The 14,659-nt window shown below is 43.6% G+C and overlaps 2 protein-coding genes across 6 annotated transcripts in view; one reads left to right on the forward strand and one right to left on the reverse strand.

Annotated features, from left to right (window-relative positions):
* Positions 1-506, reverse strand: part of cux1b (cut-like homeobox 1b) — a 63,150-nt gene extending 62,644 nt beyond the window's left edge. For 2 of the 5 annotated variants that reach the window (XM_034605154.1, XM_034605153.1), the window contains exon 1: positions 330-506. In XM_034605154.1, coding sequence (XP_034461045.1) covers positions 330-392 — 63 coding nt within the window. In that variant the 5' untranslated portion in view covers positions 393-506. The remainder of the gene's footprint in view (positions 1-329) is intronic. The other 3 variants (XM_034605156.1, XM_034605155.1, XM_034605157.1) reach the window with 2 other exon arrangements.
* Positions 507-6,103: 5,597 nt separating this feature from the next.
* Positions 6,104-8,837, forward strand: LOC117773337 (alpha-(1,3)-fucosyltransferase 4-like). The gene has a single exon (XM_034605161.1). The coding sequence runs from the start codon at positions 7,403-7,405 to the stop codon at positions 8,639-8,641; it is 1,239 nt and encodes a 412-aa protein (XP_034461052.1). The 5' UTR covers positions 6,104-7,402; the 3' UTR covers positions 8,642-8,837.
* The last annotated feature ends 5,822 nt before the right edge of the window (positions 8,838-14,659 follow it).

Consider the following 14,659-nt stretch of genomic DNA (forward strand, 5'->3'; position numbering starts at 1 on the left):
GCGAGACGAGCAGCTCCGCGGCTACAAATACTAAATAAAAAAAAAGAAGCGCCGCCGTTTTGTTTTTATCGCGGCGCATCCCCGCGGCGTCGCCCCGGCGTTGCCCAGTCGCAGTGTCCGATCGATGTTGAATTGAACAAAGAGGATCAATTTCTGATCAGCGAGAGAGCCACTTTCATCAATGCGAGGAAGAGGTCTTGGGTTCTCCTTCCGAAACACGGAACGAGGCGGCCGCCGGAGAAAAAGGCACCGCGAAACGCGGCCGGAGAGGCGGACGAGGAGAGCGAGGCGAGCGGGAGGGAGACGGTGTAAAGAGAGGCGGAACTGACCTGTAGTTGTTGTAAGTCAAAGCGCTTCCAATATTGAAACATCGATCCTGCATTGGCCGCCATCTTGAGACATATTGAGACAGGAATGAGATGCTGATAGAGAGCGCGGGGGTTGGAGTTCAGTGGAGAGGACCGGGCGGCCGGAACACCCGGGCCGGACCACTCCCACCGCTCACCCCGGCAACAGCTGGCGTGCGGAACGGAGTCGACGCGCGAGAGTGTTACCTTAATAACGCCATTATAATTGCTTAAATAGCATTTTATCAACACTGTGATATTACAGGTAAATAACCGAGCTGTTTTTTAAATAACTCTAGATTTTATCACGTTGGAATACTCGAGTACCCGAGCGCCACGTTTTCTGTGTCTCAGCTCGGTTTGTCATGTGTTGTGCAGGAGAGCAAAGATCACACAGAATTAATGCCAGCAGGCTACTTGGAAGCCATATGTAAAAAAATAAAAAAAAATCCCACCAAGGAAGCATTGAATTCAGGACCAGTTTCCTATGACGTGTGTGCAAGAACAGGATTTAATATCTAATGATTTGTTTCTATCAATATTCAATGTTCGTTCAAATTAAACAAACGTCAGAAGTAGAAATAAGAATGGACTTGTTTTTCTTTTCAGGTTAACCACATGGATTTTTGTCAAAACATCAAACTAACGCTGACTGTTATGTTACGCTCCAACAAAAAACAACACATGAAAATGTGTTGAAAATCACATCCCTGGAGTTTGTTTTTCGTTTTTCTGTATTTTTACAAGTAAAGTTCAGACCAGAGTAAAGACTTTTAGAAGAATATGAGGGCCAATTTCCCAAAATAAAATATAATATAATATAAATTAGACAAATTGATATTAGATAGATAGATAGATACTTTATTGATCAGAAGGGAAATTGCATCATTTGGAATAAATTATCCAAACTAGAAATATAACAAACCAATAAGACAAAATATTCAACACAAATTATTGATAAAAAATACATCTGTTATTTGCATATGCAACAAAGCTTTGCTGGAGAGGACCTGCTGAACTTGGCCATCTAAAGAATTGGTAAAAGCTGGAGTGGACTTCGATTTGACACAGGGTATTTTCCCCGGTTCATGATTTTCTCATTCTACAATTATTAGATTAAGGGAGTATAAGCCTGATATTGTCAGTTAAGGCTTCCTATTGCAACACAGTTATTAAACAGATTAGTTAATCAAATCAGATTGCTGTGTTGTTAATCGAGTCAAGTCATTAATGCAGCAGGGGCAGCCCGGTGGTTACAGTGTCAGTGTGCATACGTATCTTTTCCTGAAGTGACCTTGAGCGACGCACTGAACCCTGGCTGCTCCCGAGGCGTCCCTCCTGCTGGCCATGTCCTCTGACCCCCTCAGTGTGTGGATGTGCCTCAGAGGGATATGCAAAGAATTTCTAATTTCACTGTATACAGGGAGTACTCTAAAACCCAGTGTCAAGCTGTATACGGCCTCGTGCACCTTAAAACTCATCCCACCTTAGCTTCGGCCTCCACGCCAGAGCCCGGCTGCACAGGTCTATCAGGCTAACATATCTGCTGTGCACATTGTTTTCATTTTTAGCACTTTGTGGCTTCCTAAATTTGACTCGTCGAGCACGTTGCGAGGCCTGGATGTGTGGAAAATCCACGCCTGAAGTCACACTGTGGAGCTCTGGACCCTACACCCTTTGTATCAGCTCCAACTTTGCCAAAAATATTCCATAGCTTTTATTTTCCTTTCCCCCCCAATCATTTTCATTTCTTTACAGCCACTGCACTTGAATTACGTTCACTTAAAATAACATGAAAATTTGCCATAGATAATGAGGCCTCGCTGGTTGGGCTACAAAGGTGGCCATTTTAGTGCTTTGAATCAGCTCAACTTGCAGGTCATTACTTGATTTGATTTTGCGTCTCCCTCCTCCCTCAGTATGAATGGCGCTCAGTGCTCTGCTGACATGCAGCCTAAGTGGGTTTGCCTTATTTTATACTTCATTTATAGACATAATGCAGTGAATTTAAGTCTTTAAACCTCCCTTCACACCCAGTCCCAAGCTTTTAATAAAATGTACCGACTCACTTTGCATTCAATCACTCAAACTGGGGGAGCGGCTTCGAAAAATCATTAGGAAAAAAGGCATACTAGCGGCATGATTCATATTTGTTTTGGCGTGAGTTGTTGCCATTGTAACCATGTTGTGTTTTTCTTTAAGAAGACTGTTAAAGGAGCGATCGATCTGCACTAAGATACCGTGTGTGATAAATACTCTGCTGAACAGACGTGTTAATGAACTGATGGATCTGTGTGTTTAATCCCCTCAGCTCTATTCCGGTTTCCACCATGTTGATCAGTGTTTCCATGGTTTGGCCTGCTTGTCTTGTGAAGCTACCTGTCATTAAGCCCAACTAGAAATACAGGTCTCTGATAATCCACACCAGTTGAGCAGCTCTTCAGTGTGTCTATCATGCGTTGTTGTAGTTATATCTGACATTCACACACATGAAACCCACAACTAAAACAAACATGATTTTTGTAACCGCAAGGTTGTTATGACTTATAAAAACTGAAAGTACTCTACACTATTTTATCAATCAGTGATAACATCTGAAAGTAGCTCGAAGATTTATGGCATTTGTATCAAGAAATATTTTTATAAGATTATTCAACCCAGGGCATTGTAACCTCCTTAGTAATATAAACCGGCCTGTACACGTAATCATTCTGTCACTCTGAATGAAAAATATTGACGGGATAATGTGGTTGCTTTTCTCGGTTCAATTTAATTTGCAGCAGGAACAAAGACAACACTTTTTTCACCCCAAATTTATTGGAGCTACTTTGGCTACTAGCTAGTTGACATTATCTGACAAGTGTGATGTATAAATAGTGATTATTCAATATGGTTCACTTTTTAATTTGGATATTAAATATCATAATATTAATTTTCTATAGATCATTTTTTCTAACTAGAACAGCACTCAGTAAAGTGCATACCTCTGCCAAGGCCCAACAGTCCCCTTATAGTCTTCACCAAATTACACACACTCATCGATATCAATTCCCTAAATGTGTCCGATTTTTCCATCAAGATCTATGAATTATTCCATGGGAAATCAAAACATGGGGTATCTTGCAATGTTAAAGAAAGCGATATAAAACAATTCCTGGATCTGCCCCCTGATCCAGAGCCACACCAACATTTAATAGGTTCTTCTATGACCCATACCACACCAGTTTTGTGGTAATCCATCCACGAGTTTTTGTGTAATTTGCTCACAAACAAACAAATCGGACACAGGTAAAAACATAAACTCCTTAGCAGGGTAAAATGTAGAGCCCATAATTCATCAGGACGGCCGATACAACATGAACTGAATTTGAACATGATCCAAATCACGCAACAAACAGAAGAAATCTTTCAACAAAAAAATTTGATTCGATTTGATTCAGTAAAATAACAATTTAATTTGGTAAAATATTTGAATGCAGTCTTTGTTGAGAACATTTAGAATAATTTGATTTTAAACTGTCAGACCTGCATTTCAACACACAGCTCTGGTTTACTTTGAAGCAGCGGGAGGTCTGCAGTATAAGTCGGAACAGGTAAGAGACCAAGCTATCAATCCACCTACAAATTATCATGTTCCTGCTATAGAAGCTTGTGCACGTCTGGCATGAATGACTTGTGTGGCTTTCCCCCCCCTGCACTTTTCTTTTTATTACACTATATTGTAAAATTAAAGAGCAGAACAAATGGCCTGAATTTCTCATGACAAGGACAGCAGAAGGAACGTGAGGCTCTCAAATTTAAATTTAGCCTCATCCGATCAGTATATTTAGTTGAAGTTTTAATACAGTAATATCAACCCATGTTCTTTGTGTCAGTGCTGCTATAAAAAAAAAAAGATCTTATACCCTGACTGAGCTACAGGGTAAAAAAAAGAATAAAACAGCCTTTCTGTCCTTTAGCTTTCCCTCTTTTCTCTGTTTGTGTCCCTCCTCCTCACTGACTCTGCCTGTAAGGTGCTTTTAGTGGGCCTTGTGTGGCCAGGTTAGAGATGGATGTGTGGCCCCTGGGAGCTGCGGGCGGAGAGCAACACTGATCATGTCAGACAGGCTGGGGAGGCGGTATAAGATCATCATCACCCAGCAGTGGAGTGAATCGCCGCAGTGGCACTTTCACACAACCTCTGACCTCTGGGGTAACCTCTGAGGTCATGATCAAGGTCAGGGGTCAGAGAGGGCCTCAGTGATCGGGGCGCCCGCAGGCCCCTCCTGCCTCTTCCTCCTCTACGTTCTCTCTCCCTTCATTTGTGTGGTTTTTTTCCCTCTCTCTCTCTCTCTCTCTTTTTTTTCTTTCCCTCGTCTTCTATCGGTTTCTCTATCGCTCACGCTCTCCTTTACAGGCCGGGACCAATTGAGACATCCCGTCCCCTGGGAGTGCAAAAAGGAAGGCAAGAGAAAATCAATAGGGAAGATGAGTGAAGACCTGGGGGTCCCATCAAAAACTGAATGCTCCTCTCTGTGCTGGTATGATTCACACACCCAGAAAAACACTGATGCGCAGTGATACACGCTGTCATCACCTTTCAGAGGCAGCAGGGTAGAAGTAAACACAAATCTGGAAAATGGGGAAAAGATACACAACATATACAGTTTGTGTGTGTCATCATTCTTAAGTGCAGTATTATTTTATTATTATTCTAAAGTCCCTTCAGTATACATATAGAAATCGACACAAAACACAACAAAATGAATAGTTGTATGAAAGTTGAATCAAAGTCAAAACGAACACATTGCACACAGGATATTGTGCAGTGTTTTAGCTGCACAATATCCCGTGTGCAACTAATATAGATTAAAAAACAAATAACAAAATAATACAAATGTAAAACATATTGAAACAATAATAAAAACAAAAAGTAAAATGAAGTGAGACTATCTATCTATCTATTTATCATCCAAAGATGGCTTCCAAGACCATTATGAAATCTAAAGGGAATGTTTTCTCTCTTTCTCCCTCTCTCGCTCTCTCTCTCTCTCAATCAATCTATCATTAAAAGATTGCTCCCAAGGCTGTTATGAAATATAGCAAGACTGTTTTCTTTTTTCCTTCTTTCTTTCTTCCTGTCTTTCTTTCAATCCTTCTTTCTGCGGCAGCAAATGGCAAAGCTTGACAACAAAAAAGTTATTTTCTTGCACGAGGGACAGGAAGAAAAGATGAGGCAAACATAAATGCCAAGCATTGTGCGTCTCCACGGCTGTAATTTGAGCCGAACAAAATGTCACCATATCACCAATCAGCCCAGCTTTAATTATAGCACACTTTCCAGCAGCATTTGCATGTTTTAGTGCTGCGTAGGATTAAAAACAATTAAAAAGCTGAACTGGAAGAAGATAAACAAGACTCCTTCTTCGTTGTGTCATTTCCTGACCTCAGTCACCTCTGAGGAAAGACATGTGTGTGTGTGTGTGTGTGTTTGTGTTTGTGTGTGTGTGTGTGTGTGTGTGTGTGTGTGTGTGTGTGTGTGTGTGTATATAATGTGGATCCTCAGCATGTATCCATAACTTATGAGTTGCTGTGTTTCTTCCCAACACAAGATAACCCCGGGCAGGACATTAAATGATCGGCTGAAAATAGAACTGTTCAGATGAAAGGGAGGATAAATAATGCAGAAAGAATACAAAACCTCTTATGGGGATAACTAGTCACACGCACACCAGCATACACAAAGAAATGCTTTTCTTTTTCTTTTTTCTTTTTTGCTCCACCACGGTGCAGAAAAGTGAATGGATGTAACAGGAAGGAGGAGGACCCAGTGGAGAAGAAGACACACATGCTTCTTGCTTCATCTCCTCCCACTCCTCCTTGTCTGCCATTTTTTCCCCCCTTCTTCTTCTTCTTCCCTCAGACTTCATGACATACTCGTGTGTCTGTGGGGGGAAATAATGTTGTCCCAGTCACGGCGTGTTTTTCCTGCCCACCAGAGCTCACACTCCACACACAGTTGCAGCATCTCCAGCCCTGTCATCTCATCATTTTTTCATGAGTCTTTTGATCAGAATTCATCCACACGCAGGCAAACAACCTGGGCAGCTGATCCATTTTTACACAGGTACTGCCACTATCGCAGGGCTTATTCCCCCCCCTCATCTTATTTGTTTAGGTTGGAGCACCAAATTAAAACTGAATCATTTATTAACATTAACAATTTTTGGTTAGAGGGAGCTGCGGTGCTGGGTCATAGCTGATAAATAAAACATCAGAGACAAACCTTTTCAAAGCCTCGCTGCTGCATGACTAATATCCGGCTGAAATGTTTATTCATTGGACAAATTAAACATGTATGTTTGGAGATGATGAGTCCTAATGTCACTGCACTCCACAGGCTGCTTTGTGCTTGTGTATGGAGACACCTGGTGGTGAGGGGCCTGTGTAGCGTGTGTATGAGGATCAGAGGGGGGGGGGGGGGGCCTTGTGTGTTTTAATACCTGAAGTTTTCAACACTCAACCAAAAAGATCTGATGGATTATTTCATTCAGTGTGAGTTTATTGGCCATAACTTGAGATTTGACCCTTGGCCTCCATCATAAAGTGCTTTTTATTCTAAAATAGTCCAATTCAGGAGCTGAATGAAAACAAGTCTTGTTTAAAAAGTAAGGAGAGGACGTGTCTTGCCTATTTCCTCAGCAGGGACTCCTCCCAGCAGCGAATGTGTTTGCTCAACCAAATAGAGCCTGGGAGGCAGCAGGCCTCACAAAGGCCCCATTCTCCAGTAACAGGAACTCCAGACCAACAGTGCCACGTCAAAATGTTTGAGCACACATACAGCACAGGGGCTAAATGGGTTTCACTCTGTTTTGACCAAGAAGGCGACTTGAAATCAACCACCAACGCTGTTCAGTGCAGGACAGTTAGGAGACAACAATGCTGGGAGACACTTGGTGCAGTGGACCGTTGAAGGTTACCGTTATAATTAACCCAACATTGAGCTTATCTGCTCAGGTAATAACTTTAAAAGTAGGGCACTTGGGTGCGGCGGGAAGCAATAGACTCTGGCACTGATGTTTGCCTTTAAACGTCTTGGTGGACACAGGACAAAGGTCGACTCTAAGAAGTGTTTGAACTTTGCAGGGTGCAGGGCGTCCATAAGAGAGCAGCAGCCGCAGCGCACGGAGCGGACACGCGCTCCGGGTCGGGTGGTCCCGGTGGGAGAGATGTGCTGCAGCTTACTTTACAGAAGAACCCACTCTGCGTGCGTGGCCGCCGCTGTTTTTTTGTTATTCATGGGAATCTGCCTGCTTTACCTACCGGACCCGTTCGCGCTGGAACCGGTCGTGTCTGAGCAGAACCGCGCTGTGACGCTCCTGATCTGGACTCATCCGTTCGGCCGACGCCAAAAACTTCCGGACTGTTCCGCGCTCTTTCAGATCCCCGGGTGCACGCTCACCGACGACCGGAGCGCGTACCCGCAGGCGGACGCTGTGATCGTCCACCACCGGGAGGTCGCCATCGGCTCTGCTGAGCTGCCACCGGAACCGCGTCCGAGCGCGCAAAAGTGGATATGGATGAACTACGAGTCCCCGGCACACACACCCGCACTGTGGCGCTTTGAGGGACTTTTCAATCTCACGATGAGCTACCGGGCTGATTCGGATATTTTCCTGCCGTACGGGTACCTCATCCCCCGTGTGCCTAAAACCAAGATGATCCAGAACCGCTTTACGCACCCGCTCAACAAACCCTCGAACGCACACCTCCGCCGGCCCCGCCTCTTGGCCTGGGTCATCAGCAACTGGTCGGAAGCGCAAGCACGCGTGGCCTTTTACTACAAGCTCCGCCGGTACATCCACGTGGATGTGTACGGACACGCGGGGCGGCCGGTACCAAACGACGGTGGCGTGGGAAGCTTGGCGCATCTGGTCGGGCACTACCAGTTCTACCTGGCGCTGGAGAACTCGCAGCACACCGACTACATCACGGAGAAGTTGTGGAACGCGGTGCTGGCCGGCGCAGTCCCGGTGGTCCTGGGTCCGCCCAGGAAGAACTACGAGCGCTTCCTGCCCCCAGAGGCCTTCATCCACGTGGACGACTTCCCCACGGTGCGGGGCCTGGCACGGTACCTGCTGATGCTGAGGCTCAACCCGGGCCGCCTCAGGCGCCACCTGGACTGGAGGGGGAGCTACAGCCTGCACCGGCCCCCCCTATGGGCTGAACACTACTGCACCGCCTGCAGGGCGACGAGGACGTGCATCGGCAAGACTAATGTGGTCGAAGACCTGACAAACTGGTTCTACTCATGAAGACATCACCTGCATCAGGAACCTGAACTGAGAGATCATTTCCCCCTGTGACAATTAGAGTCTGCTGCTTTTAACGTTCACAAAAGAAATCTATCTATATAAATATATTGATATTAAATTATTTTCTGCTTAATTACCTTGTGTTCTATCGAGAATATATTATTTGAGATCGACTTGTCATGTTTTTCTAAGTACTTTGAATCACCTACATTTCCCTACTTCTGGACAAACAGACACTTCCAGTAGTTTCAAACGGAGGAAGCAAAACATTGTTTAATTATGGAAGTAAAGTCAAAGTAAAATTCTTTGCAAATTATCAGTAATCGATGATAATACACTTAAGTGAAAAACCAGAACCAAACATATTGTGCATATGTATGTTTCTCTGGAGGCGTGCAAATAGTCAACATTAATTCGTATCTATCAAAAATGCTAAAACTTAAATGAGGAAAAATGTAACTTGAAAACGAAACCAAACATATCGTGCATATAGGTAAAAGTTTGTTTTTAAGGAGTCAGTGCATGTAGTAAAATACGTGAATGCATGTTGTATCCAGATATAACCAGTTTACCACATAAAACATAAACTTTCAAGTCAATTTTACTGACCCCATTAACTCAAAAATTAACTCATAGCTCACAGCTTCAAAATCCTTGTTTGCAACTTTAGGCCTACATGGTGTGAAAATGCAACTTATAAAGAATTTAAGGATATATAATGATATATCAGCAGGTTTGACAGCTTTGCGATGCAACAGTTAGACATCAGGGCCTGAAATGTAGATTAAAACACCACTTAGTAATATAAAGTTAATATGGATTTGAATAGAACGCTTAAACATGCTAAAAAGATGTTTCATTCCATTAGTCGAGAGTAGGTAATTAATGTATTCAGAGAGAGTGTGTGAATGTGTAACTGTTGTGTATGTTTGAGAGACGTAATGTAGAGACTTCCTCAAATACCTGTTTACACATGTCTAACCTGAGGGGTTTGCAATAAATCCTGTTAGTCATAGTGTCCCTGGATCAGATCTATTGGCTTAATGCCATTCTGTACATGGTTGATGGTCATGTGGTCCATGTGTGCCTTTAAGTCTTCTCACAGCTGGTTCATTGCAACACTCTTCACACTCAGCTTTCTAACAGAATAACCTCGAATATGTTGTTAGACCCCAAAACTTGTGTTGTTAGTGCAGTTTTCTCATCTGGCACAATGTGTTACAGAGCAGGACAGCTGCACTAACACACATCCTCCAAGTCTTTCATTTAGCGTTGCTATGTTTACACATCGTCATTTTCTGTGGCTTTTATTATTCTCCATTCTGTTGATGTCAGAGCTTAGACTGCAGCAACAAGGCAGAGAGAAAAAAAGCGTGAGAAGAGTCACTTGAATGACATCTGAAGCTGTGATGTGGATCATTTGAATTTACACCTCTGTTAGTGCCCAGACACAGAATTAGCACTTAACGCCCGTCAAATGAAACATTTCCTGCAGGCACAGCGGCAGCGAGTCATATTGCGCCCAGTGATGAGCTGCGGCCTCAACAGCTGCTGAAACCGCTGACGTCTATCAGCAATAATGCTTTCAGACGCCCCCCCCCCCCCCCCCCAGTGTCATAATCCCATTCATGTAAGATAAGGATTTATTAGCATATCTGGTTATCACATCCACTCTTCAGAGCCACTTAATGCTCGGCCTGCATCTCCTTGGAGCTCCTCGCTGAGTGTCCTTCAAATGGGCCCGGTCGTGCCTCTCTGCTGTGGGAAGCATGGCCTCTATTGTCTGCACGGAACAGGTGCTGGACAGCTGACCCAGCTGTATATAAAGGAGGGACACTCCTCTTACTGTCTTGCCTTTAGAGCTCCTCTGATCAAAAATAAAAGACTGTGGAAGATTCACACAATGCCAAGAGGCGCTGCAGCATTTATGTCCAGATGCACCAGATGCACTGCATTTAGTATTTCTAGCCAAACTCTTTTAATGTTTTTACAATCATGGACCAGAATGGAGTTTGGTCATGTATTGATAAGAGCAATCTGAGGGACACCTTTGCTGCTGTTGGGTTTATTAGCCATTTTAGTCATAAAGGCACAGCCATCATAATGTGTTTCCTTTTGTGCATTAGTTGAACATGTCTTTCTCTTTTTCTAAAACTCATAATTACTTATCTATCTTCAGTTTCACACACGCTTTCCTCACATGGATCATACATGTTTAGTTTGTAAGTGTGACATGTGAATCCTGTGTTTGATGACAGGTCGACTTCATGTTGGCTGAACCTGAACTTCACTTTGCCTCTCAAAATGTTTGAAGAAAAACTTTGAGCTCAATCTGTGGTAAGGTTATAGTGATTGTACATTTTACTTTTGTTTACTTCAGTCATACATTAGTGAATATTCACACATTTTATTTTAGTTTCCCAGGTGTTCAAGGTTTTAATTTAATATCAGTTTTATCAATTAGATTTTCTTGCATCAAGGAGTCATATGTATACAAAATGGACAATATAGTATTTAATGTCAGCAGCAGGGCTTTGACAGGAAACCCTGCCATATTATAATTAAAATTAAAAAATATATAATTCGTTTTTATAAGTATGGTTTGTTGTATTGTTTTAAATGAACTGAATAATATATTTCTGCTTAGTTTCAGTCAAAGCTCTGTTATTGTCTATCGTTTTTGGAGGGACATTTTTTGCATAAAACCAGACCAGTCTATTCTTGGCCTGTGCAAAATCTTTGACTTTTTACTCATGTGCAGTATCATCATCTGCAACTGAGCCAGTGCAGTGCAGCTGTATGTTTCTCTTCCAGGAACAGTCCTTACAGGCAGCTTTACCTGTGTTCTGTCAGGAAATGACCCAAAGAGAGGATTCTCAGCATCTTCAAGGTCATTGACCCAGAAGGAACAGGCGTCCTCTGGGGGAGGAGGAGTGAGTGTGTGATTTTCTTCACAGGCTGCACATGCACAGCAGAGATTACTCTGAGGCCTGCGACGCCTCTCCCAAGAATTCATCAGTCAGATAATGATGTATTAATGTCGTTCAATACAAAAACGTAAATCAAGTACCAAGTCCCTGGTTGCAGATAATGCATATCTCGGTCAGTGAAATACAAGTGTTTATCTTAAAGTCATGCATGGAAACAGTAATTCTTCTTCTCTGTTTCTTTCCTCCAGGATGAAATATCACCTCGTGTCACCGGCCGACAAGTTTACAGAGGCTGAGGTGAGTTGTTGCTTGGCAACACGGTGAAATATTGGATATATCAATATGAGATAGCGATTCAAAGGTACCGGTGGTGGTGATACCGTCAAACAAGTTGAAGGTGAGCGTTGATGAATACCGAGGATCTGAGGCAATTTAATTTGATTTAAACCCCTTAACTACCAGCTACAGCTTATTACAAAGATCCTTCTCAGCTCTCTTTCAGGCCCCCCTCTTCAGCAACAGCACCATTCATAACCTACAAGGCCCCTGGCTAGAGACACAGTAATCTCATTTGTACAGCAACAGATGTTTCTCTTAAAAACATCCGTTGACTGGGGAGTGAAAAGTCTGCCTCTCATTCTCTCAAGGGATCAAAGAGACCGGTCTAATCGCTATGAAATCTGTCACATTTGTACTGGTTTGAGGAGACATATTGACTTACAGTAGGCTCACTTTGTTGTGAGACGTAAACGCTCTCCTTCCGTGCCCCTCTCGCGCGGCCTACACGTGTTTGACGAAGACTCTTTCATGTTCTGTGCATCAAAAGGCCAACATGACGGGAAGGAGGATGCATATGAAACAAAAAAACACACAAAAAAACAAGACAAATAAACAGCAGAGCGTTCCCATGGCAGCGCAGTGCAGTAATCTGACGGCTGGTTTCCCATGGCTGTGTCTCCCTGCCCCATAGACCTCCACTCTGTCTCACTGATGGCTCCTGTGATTGCAATCATCCATCTTACTGTCAAAGGCAAAAGAGGGCAAGAAAGGGGAAATCAGACACACCATCTCTCTCGCTCGCTCCCTTGTGTCCAGCAAACAAGCCACCCCACTGTGAGCGCAGCCAACACACGGATAACAGTCCCCCTACACTGGGTGTGTGTGCCTTTTTGAATGTGTGTGCCCATGCTTGTATGATCTATAGAGTGAACATGTGTGGGTGTGCATCTTTTGGTTGTCTGTGCCTGTCCATTATGCTGCATGATCAGGCACCGGAGTGTACACGAGGGAGCCGAGGACATGTCTGATCTTGCAGCTGATCAAAAAACTCCAGAGACTTGTTCCCTTGTGGCTGTGCAAAGCGGGCCTCATATCAACATGTCTCTGTTCAGTAGACAGGAAAAACAAGAGGAGAGAGACAGACAGGGGAGGAGGGGGGGGGGGGGGGGGGGGGGGAGGAGGGGGAGGAGGGGAAAAGACAGAAACAGGCAGGCATAGCGCAGATGAAAGGATGCATAAAGAGGCCAGAGTGAAATATATGACATTGATACATAACCGCACTTATCTCCCGGTTCTGATGAGATAATTGAATGGCAAAAGCCAGCTCTGTTTTTGTGTGTAGATGTGGGAGCGTGCATGACCCCCCCTCTGCAAGCCTGACAGCTCCCCTCGTCAGAAAAGCTGTGGATTTCTTTTTTTCTATTTTCAAGGAAGGTGCAATCAATCCTCTACCTGTTTGCCTGCAGGTAAATCAGATGTTTACTAACGGCCCCCCCCCCCCCCCCCCCCCCCCCCCCCCCCAGTATCCTCGACTACACGGACCTGTGTTATGTGATCACCCACAGAGAGGACAAAAGAGAACAGAAGAACAAGAGATGGATGAAAGAGAGTAGAAGGAGGAAGACGAAGAGGAGGAGGAGCAGCAGTGAAGCTTCTGCCTGTAAATAGTCTCTCCACGCTGTGAAGGTGTCCCGTACAGGATGTGTGAATGTAATTATAATGTAATTATATACAATTAAGCTGTGACGATGAACTGAAATCCCTTTGTTGTTGAGGCTTTAATCTTTCTTTGGCTATCAACACAGATGAATATCTGCTGAGTACATTGCTTTACAAATTTAACAACATCACACCGGAACACTGTCAAGGAAATGAAACGTGCACAAAACACAACAAACACATTTAATAGGAAGGCCTTCATTAGACTTGTTATTAAATGGGATAACCCCAGAAACTGAACAACAGAAATAGGTTTGTTCACTTTTTGACTATGACTGTGGGGAAACACCAAGCCTGGCTCTGTCCAAAAGTAATAAAATCCCCCTACTATCACCTTTTTTGCTTAGCTGTGCTTGTCGGAGGTAAAGCTTAGCTTAGCGTAAAGACTGGAAATGGGGAAATGGCTAGCCTAGCTGGCGCAGCCCAAATAAGCAGAACAATCCACCTACTTCCACCTCTAAAGATCACTCATTATAATGTTATATTAATTCGGACAAACACCATTGTGTAAAAAGCACATGTTGTGGTTTTACAGGTGGTCATGTGCCGCAATCTGTCATGTGCTGCAGTTTCTCTTGTGTACAGTGATTTTGTGGCGTTAGCGTTCAACAGAAAAGGATCTCATCTTAGAGTATAACTAACTAACACTAGCAAAACACCAGATAAATATCCTGTATTAGCTAATTTAGCTGTTGAGTTTGGTATTGTTTGTAGCAGGATTAGTTTAGTTAAGCTTATAGACTGTGACAATGTTTACTGGCGTCATAAAGTAAGAGATAAGTATGGTCATTTTCAGGTAGACTTCTTTTTGCGAGAAGTGCAGTTGGGCTGGCTATTTGAGAGAGTACAGGTTTCAGGCCTTACCGCATTGGCTTCACTTTCAGGACCTGGAGTCTCTTTCCATTTCTATATACAGTCTATGCTTCCAACAGAGGCAGGCTGGCTGTTTCTCCTTGTTTTCAGTCTTTAGGCTAAGCTAAGTTTGCAAGCTCCAGGCTGTAGCTCCATATGAACGGAAATACGAGTGGTAACATTCTTCCCATGATACACCCTTGAAAGAAAGGGAGAAAGCGTAATAATGCTAAACAAT

Source organism: Hippoglossus hippoglossus, chromosome 13, assembly GCF_009819705.1.
Source record: "Hippoglossus hippoglossus isolate fHipHip1 chromosome 13, fHipHip1.pri, whole genome shotgun sequence".
In the NCBI taxonomy this organism is placed as follows: domain Eukaryota; kingdom Metazoa; phylum Chordata; class Actinopteri; order Pleuronectiformes; family Pleuronectidae; genus Hippoglossus; species Hippoglossus hippoglossus.

Excerpts from the sequence above, each read along its gene's own strand:
- LOC117773337 (XM_034605161.1), top strand. The coding sequence starts at position 7,403 with ATGTTTGCCTTTAAACGTCTTGGTGGACACAGGACAAAGGTCGACTCT.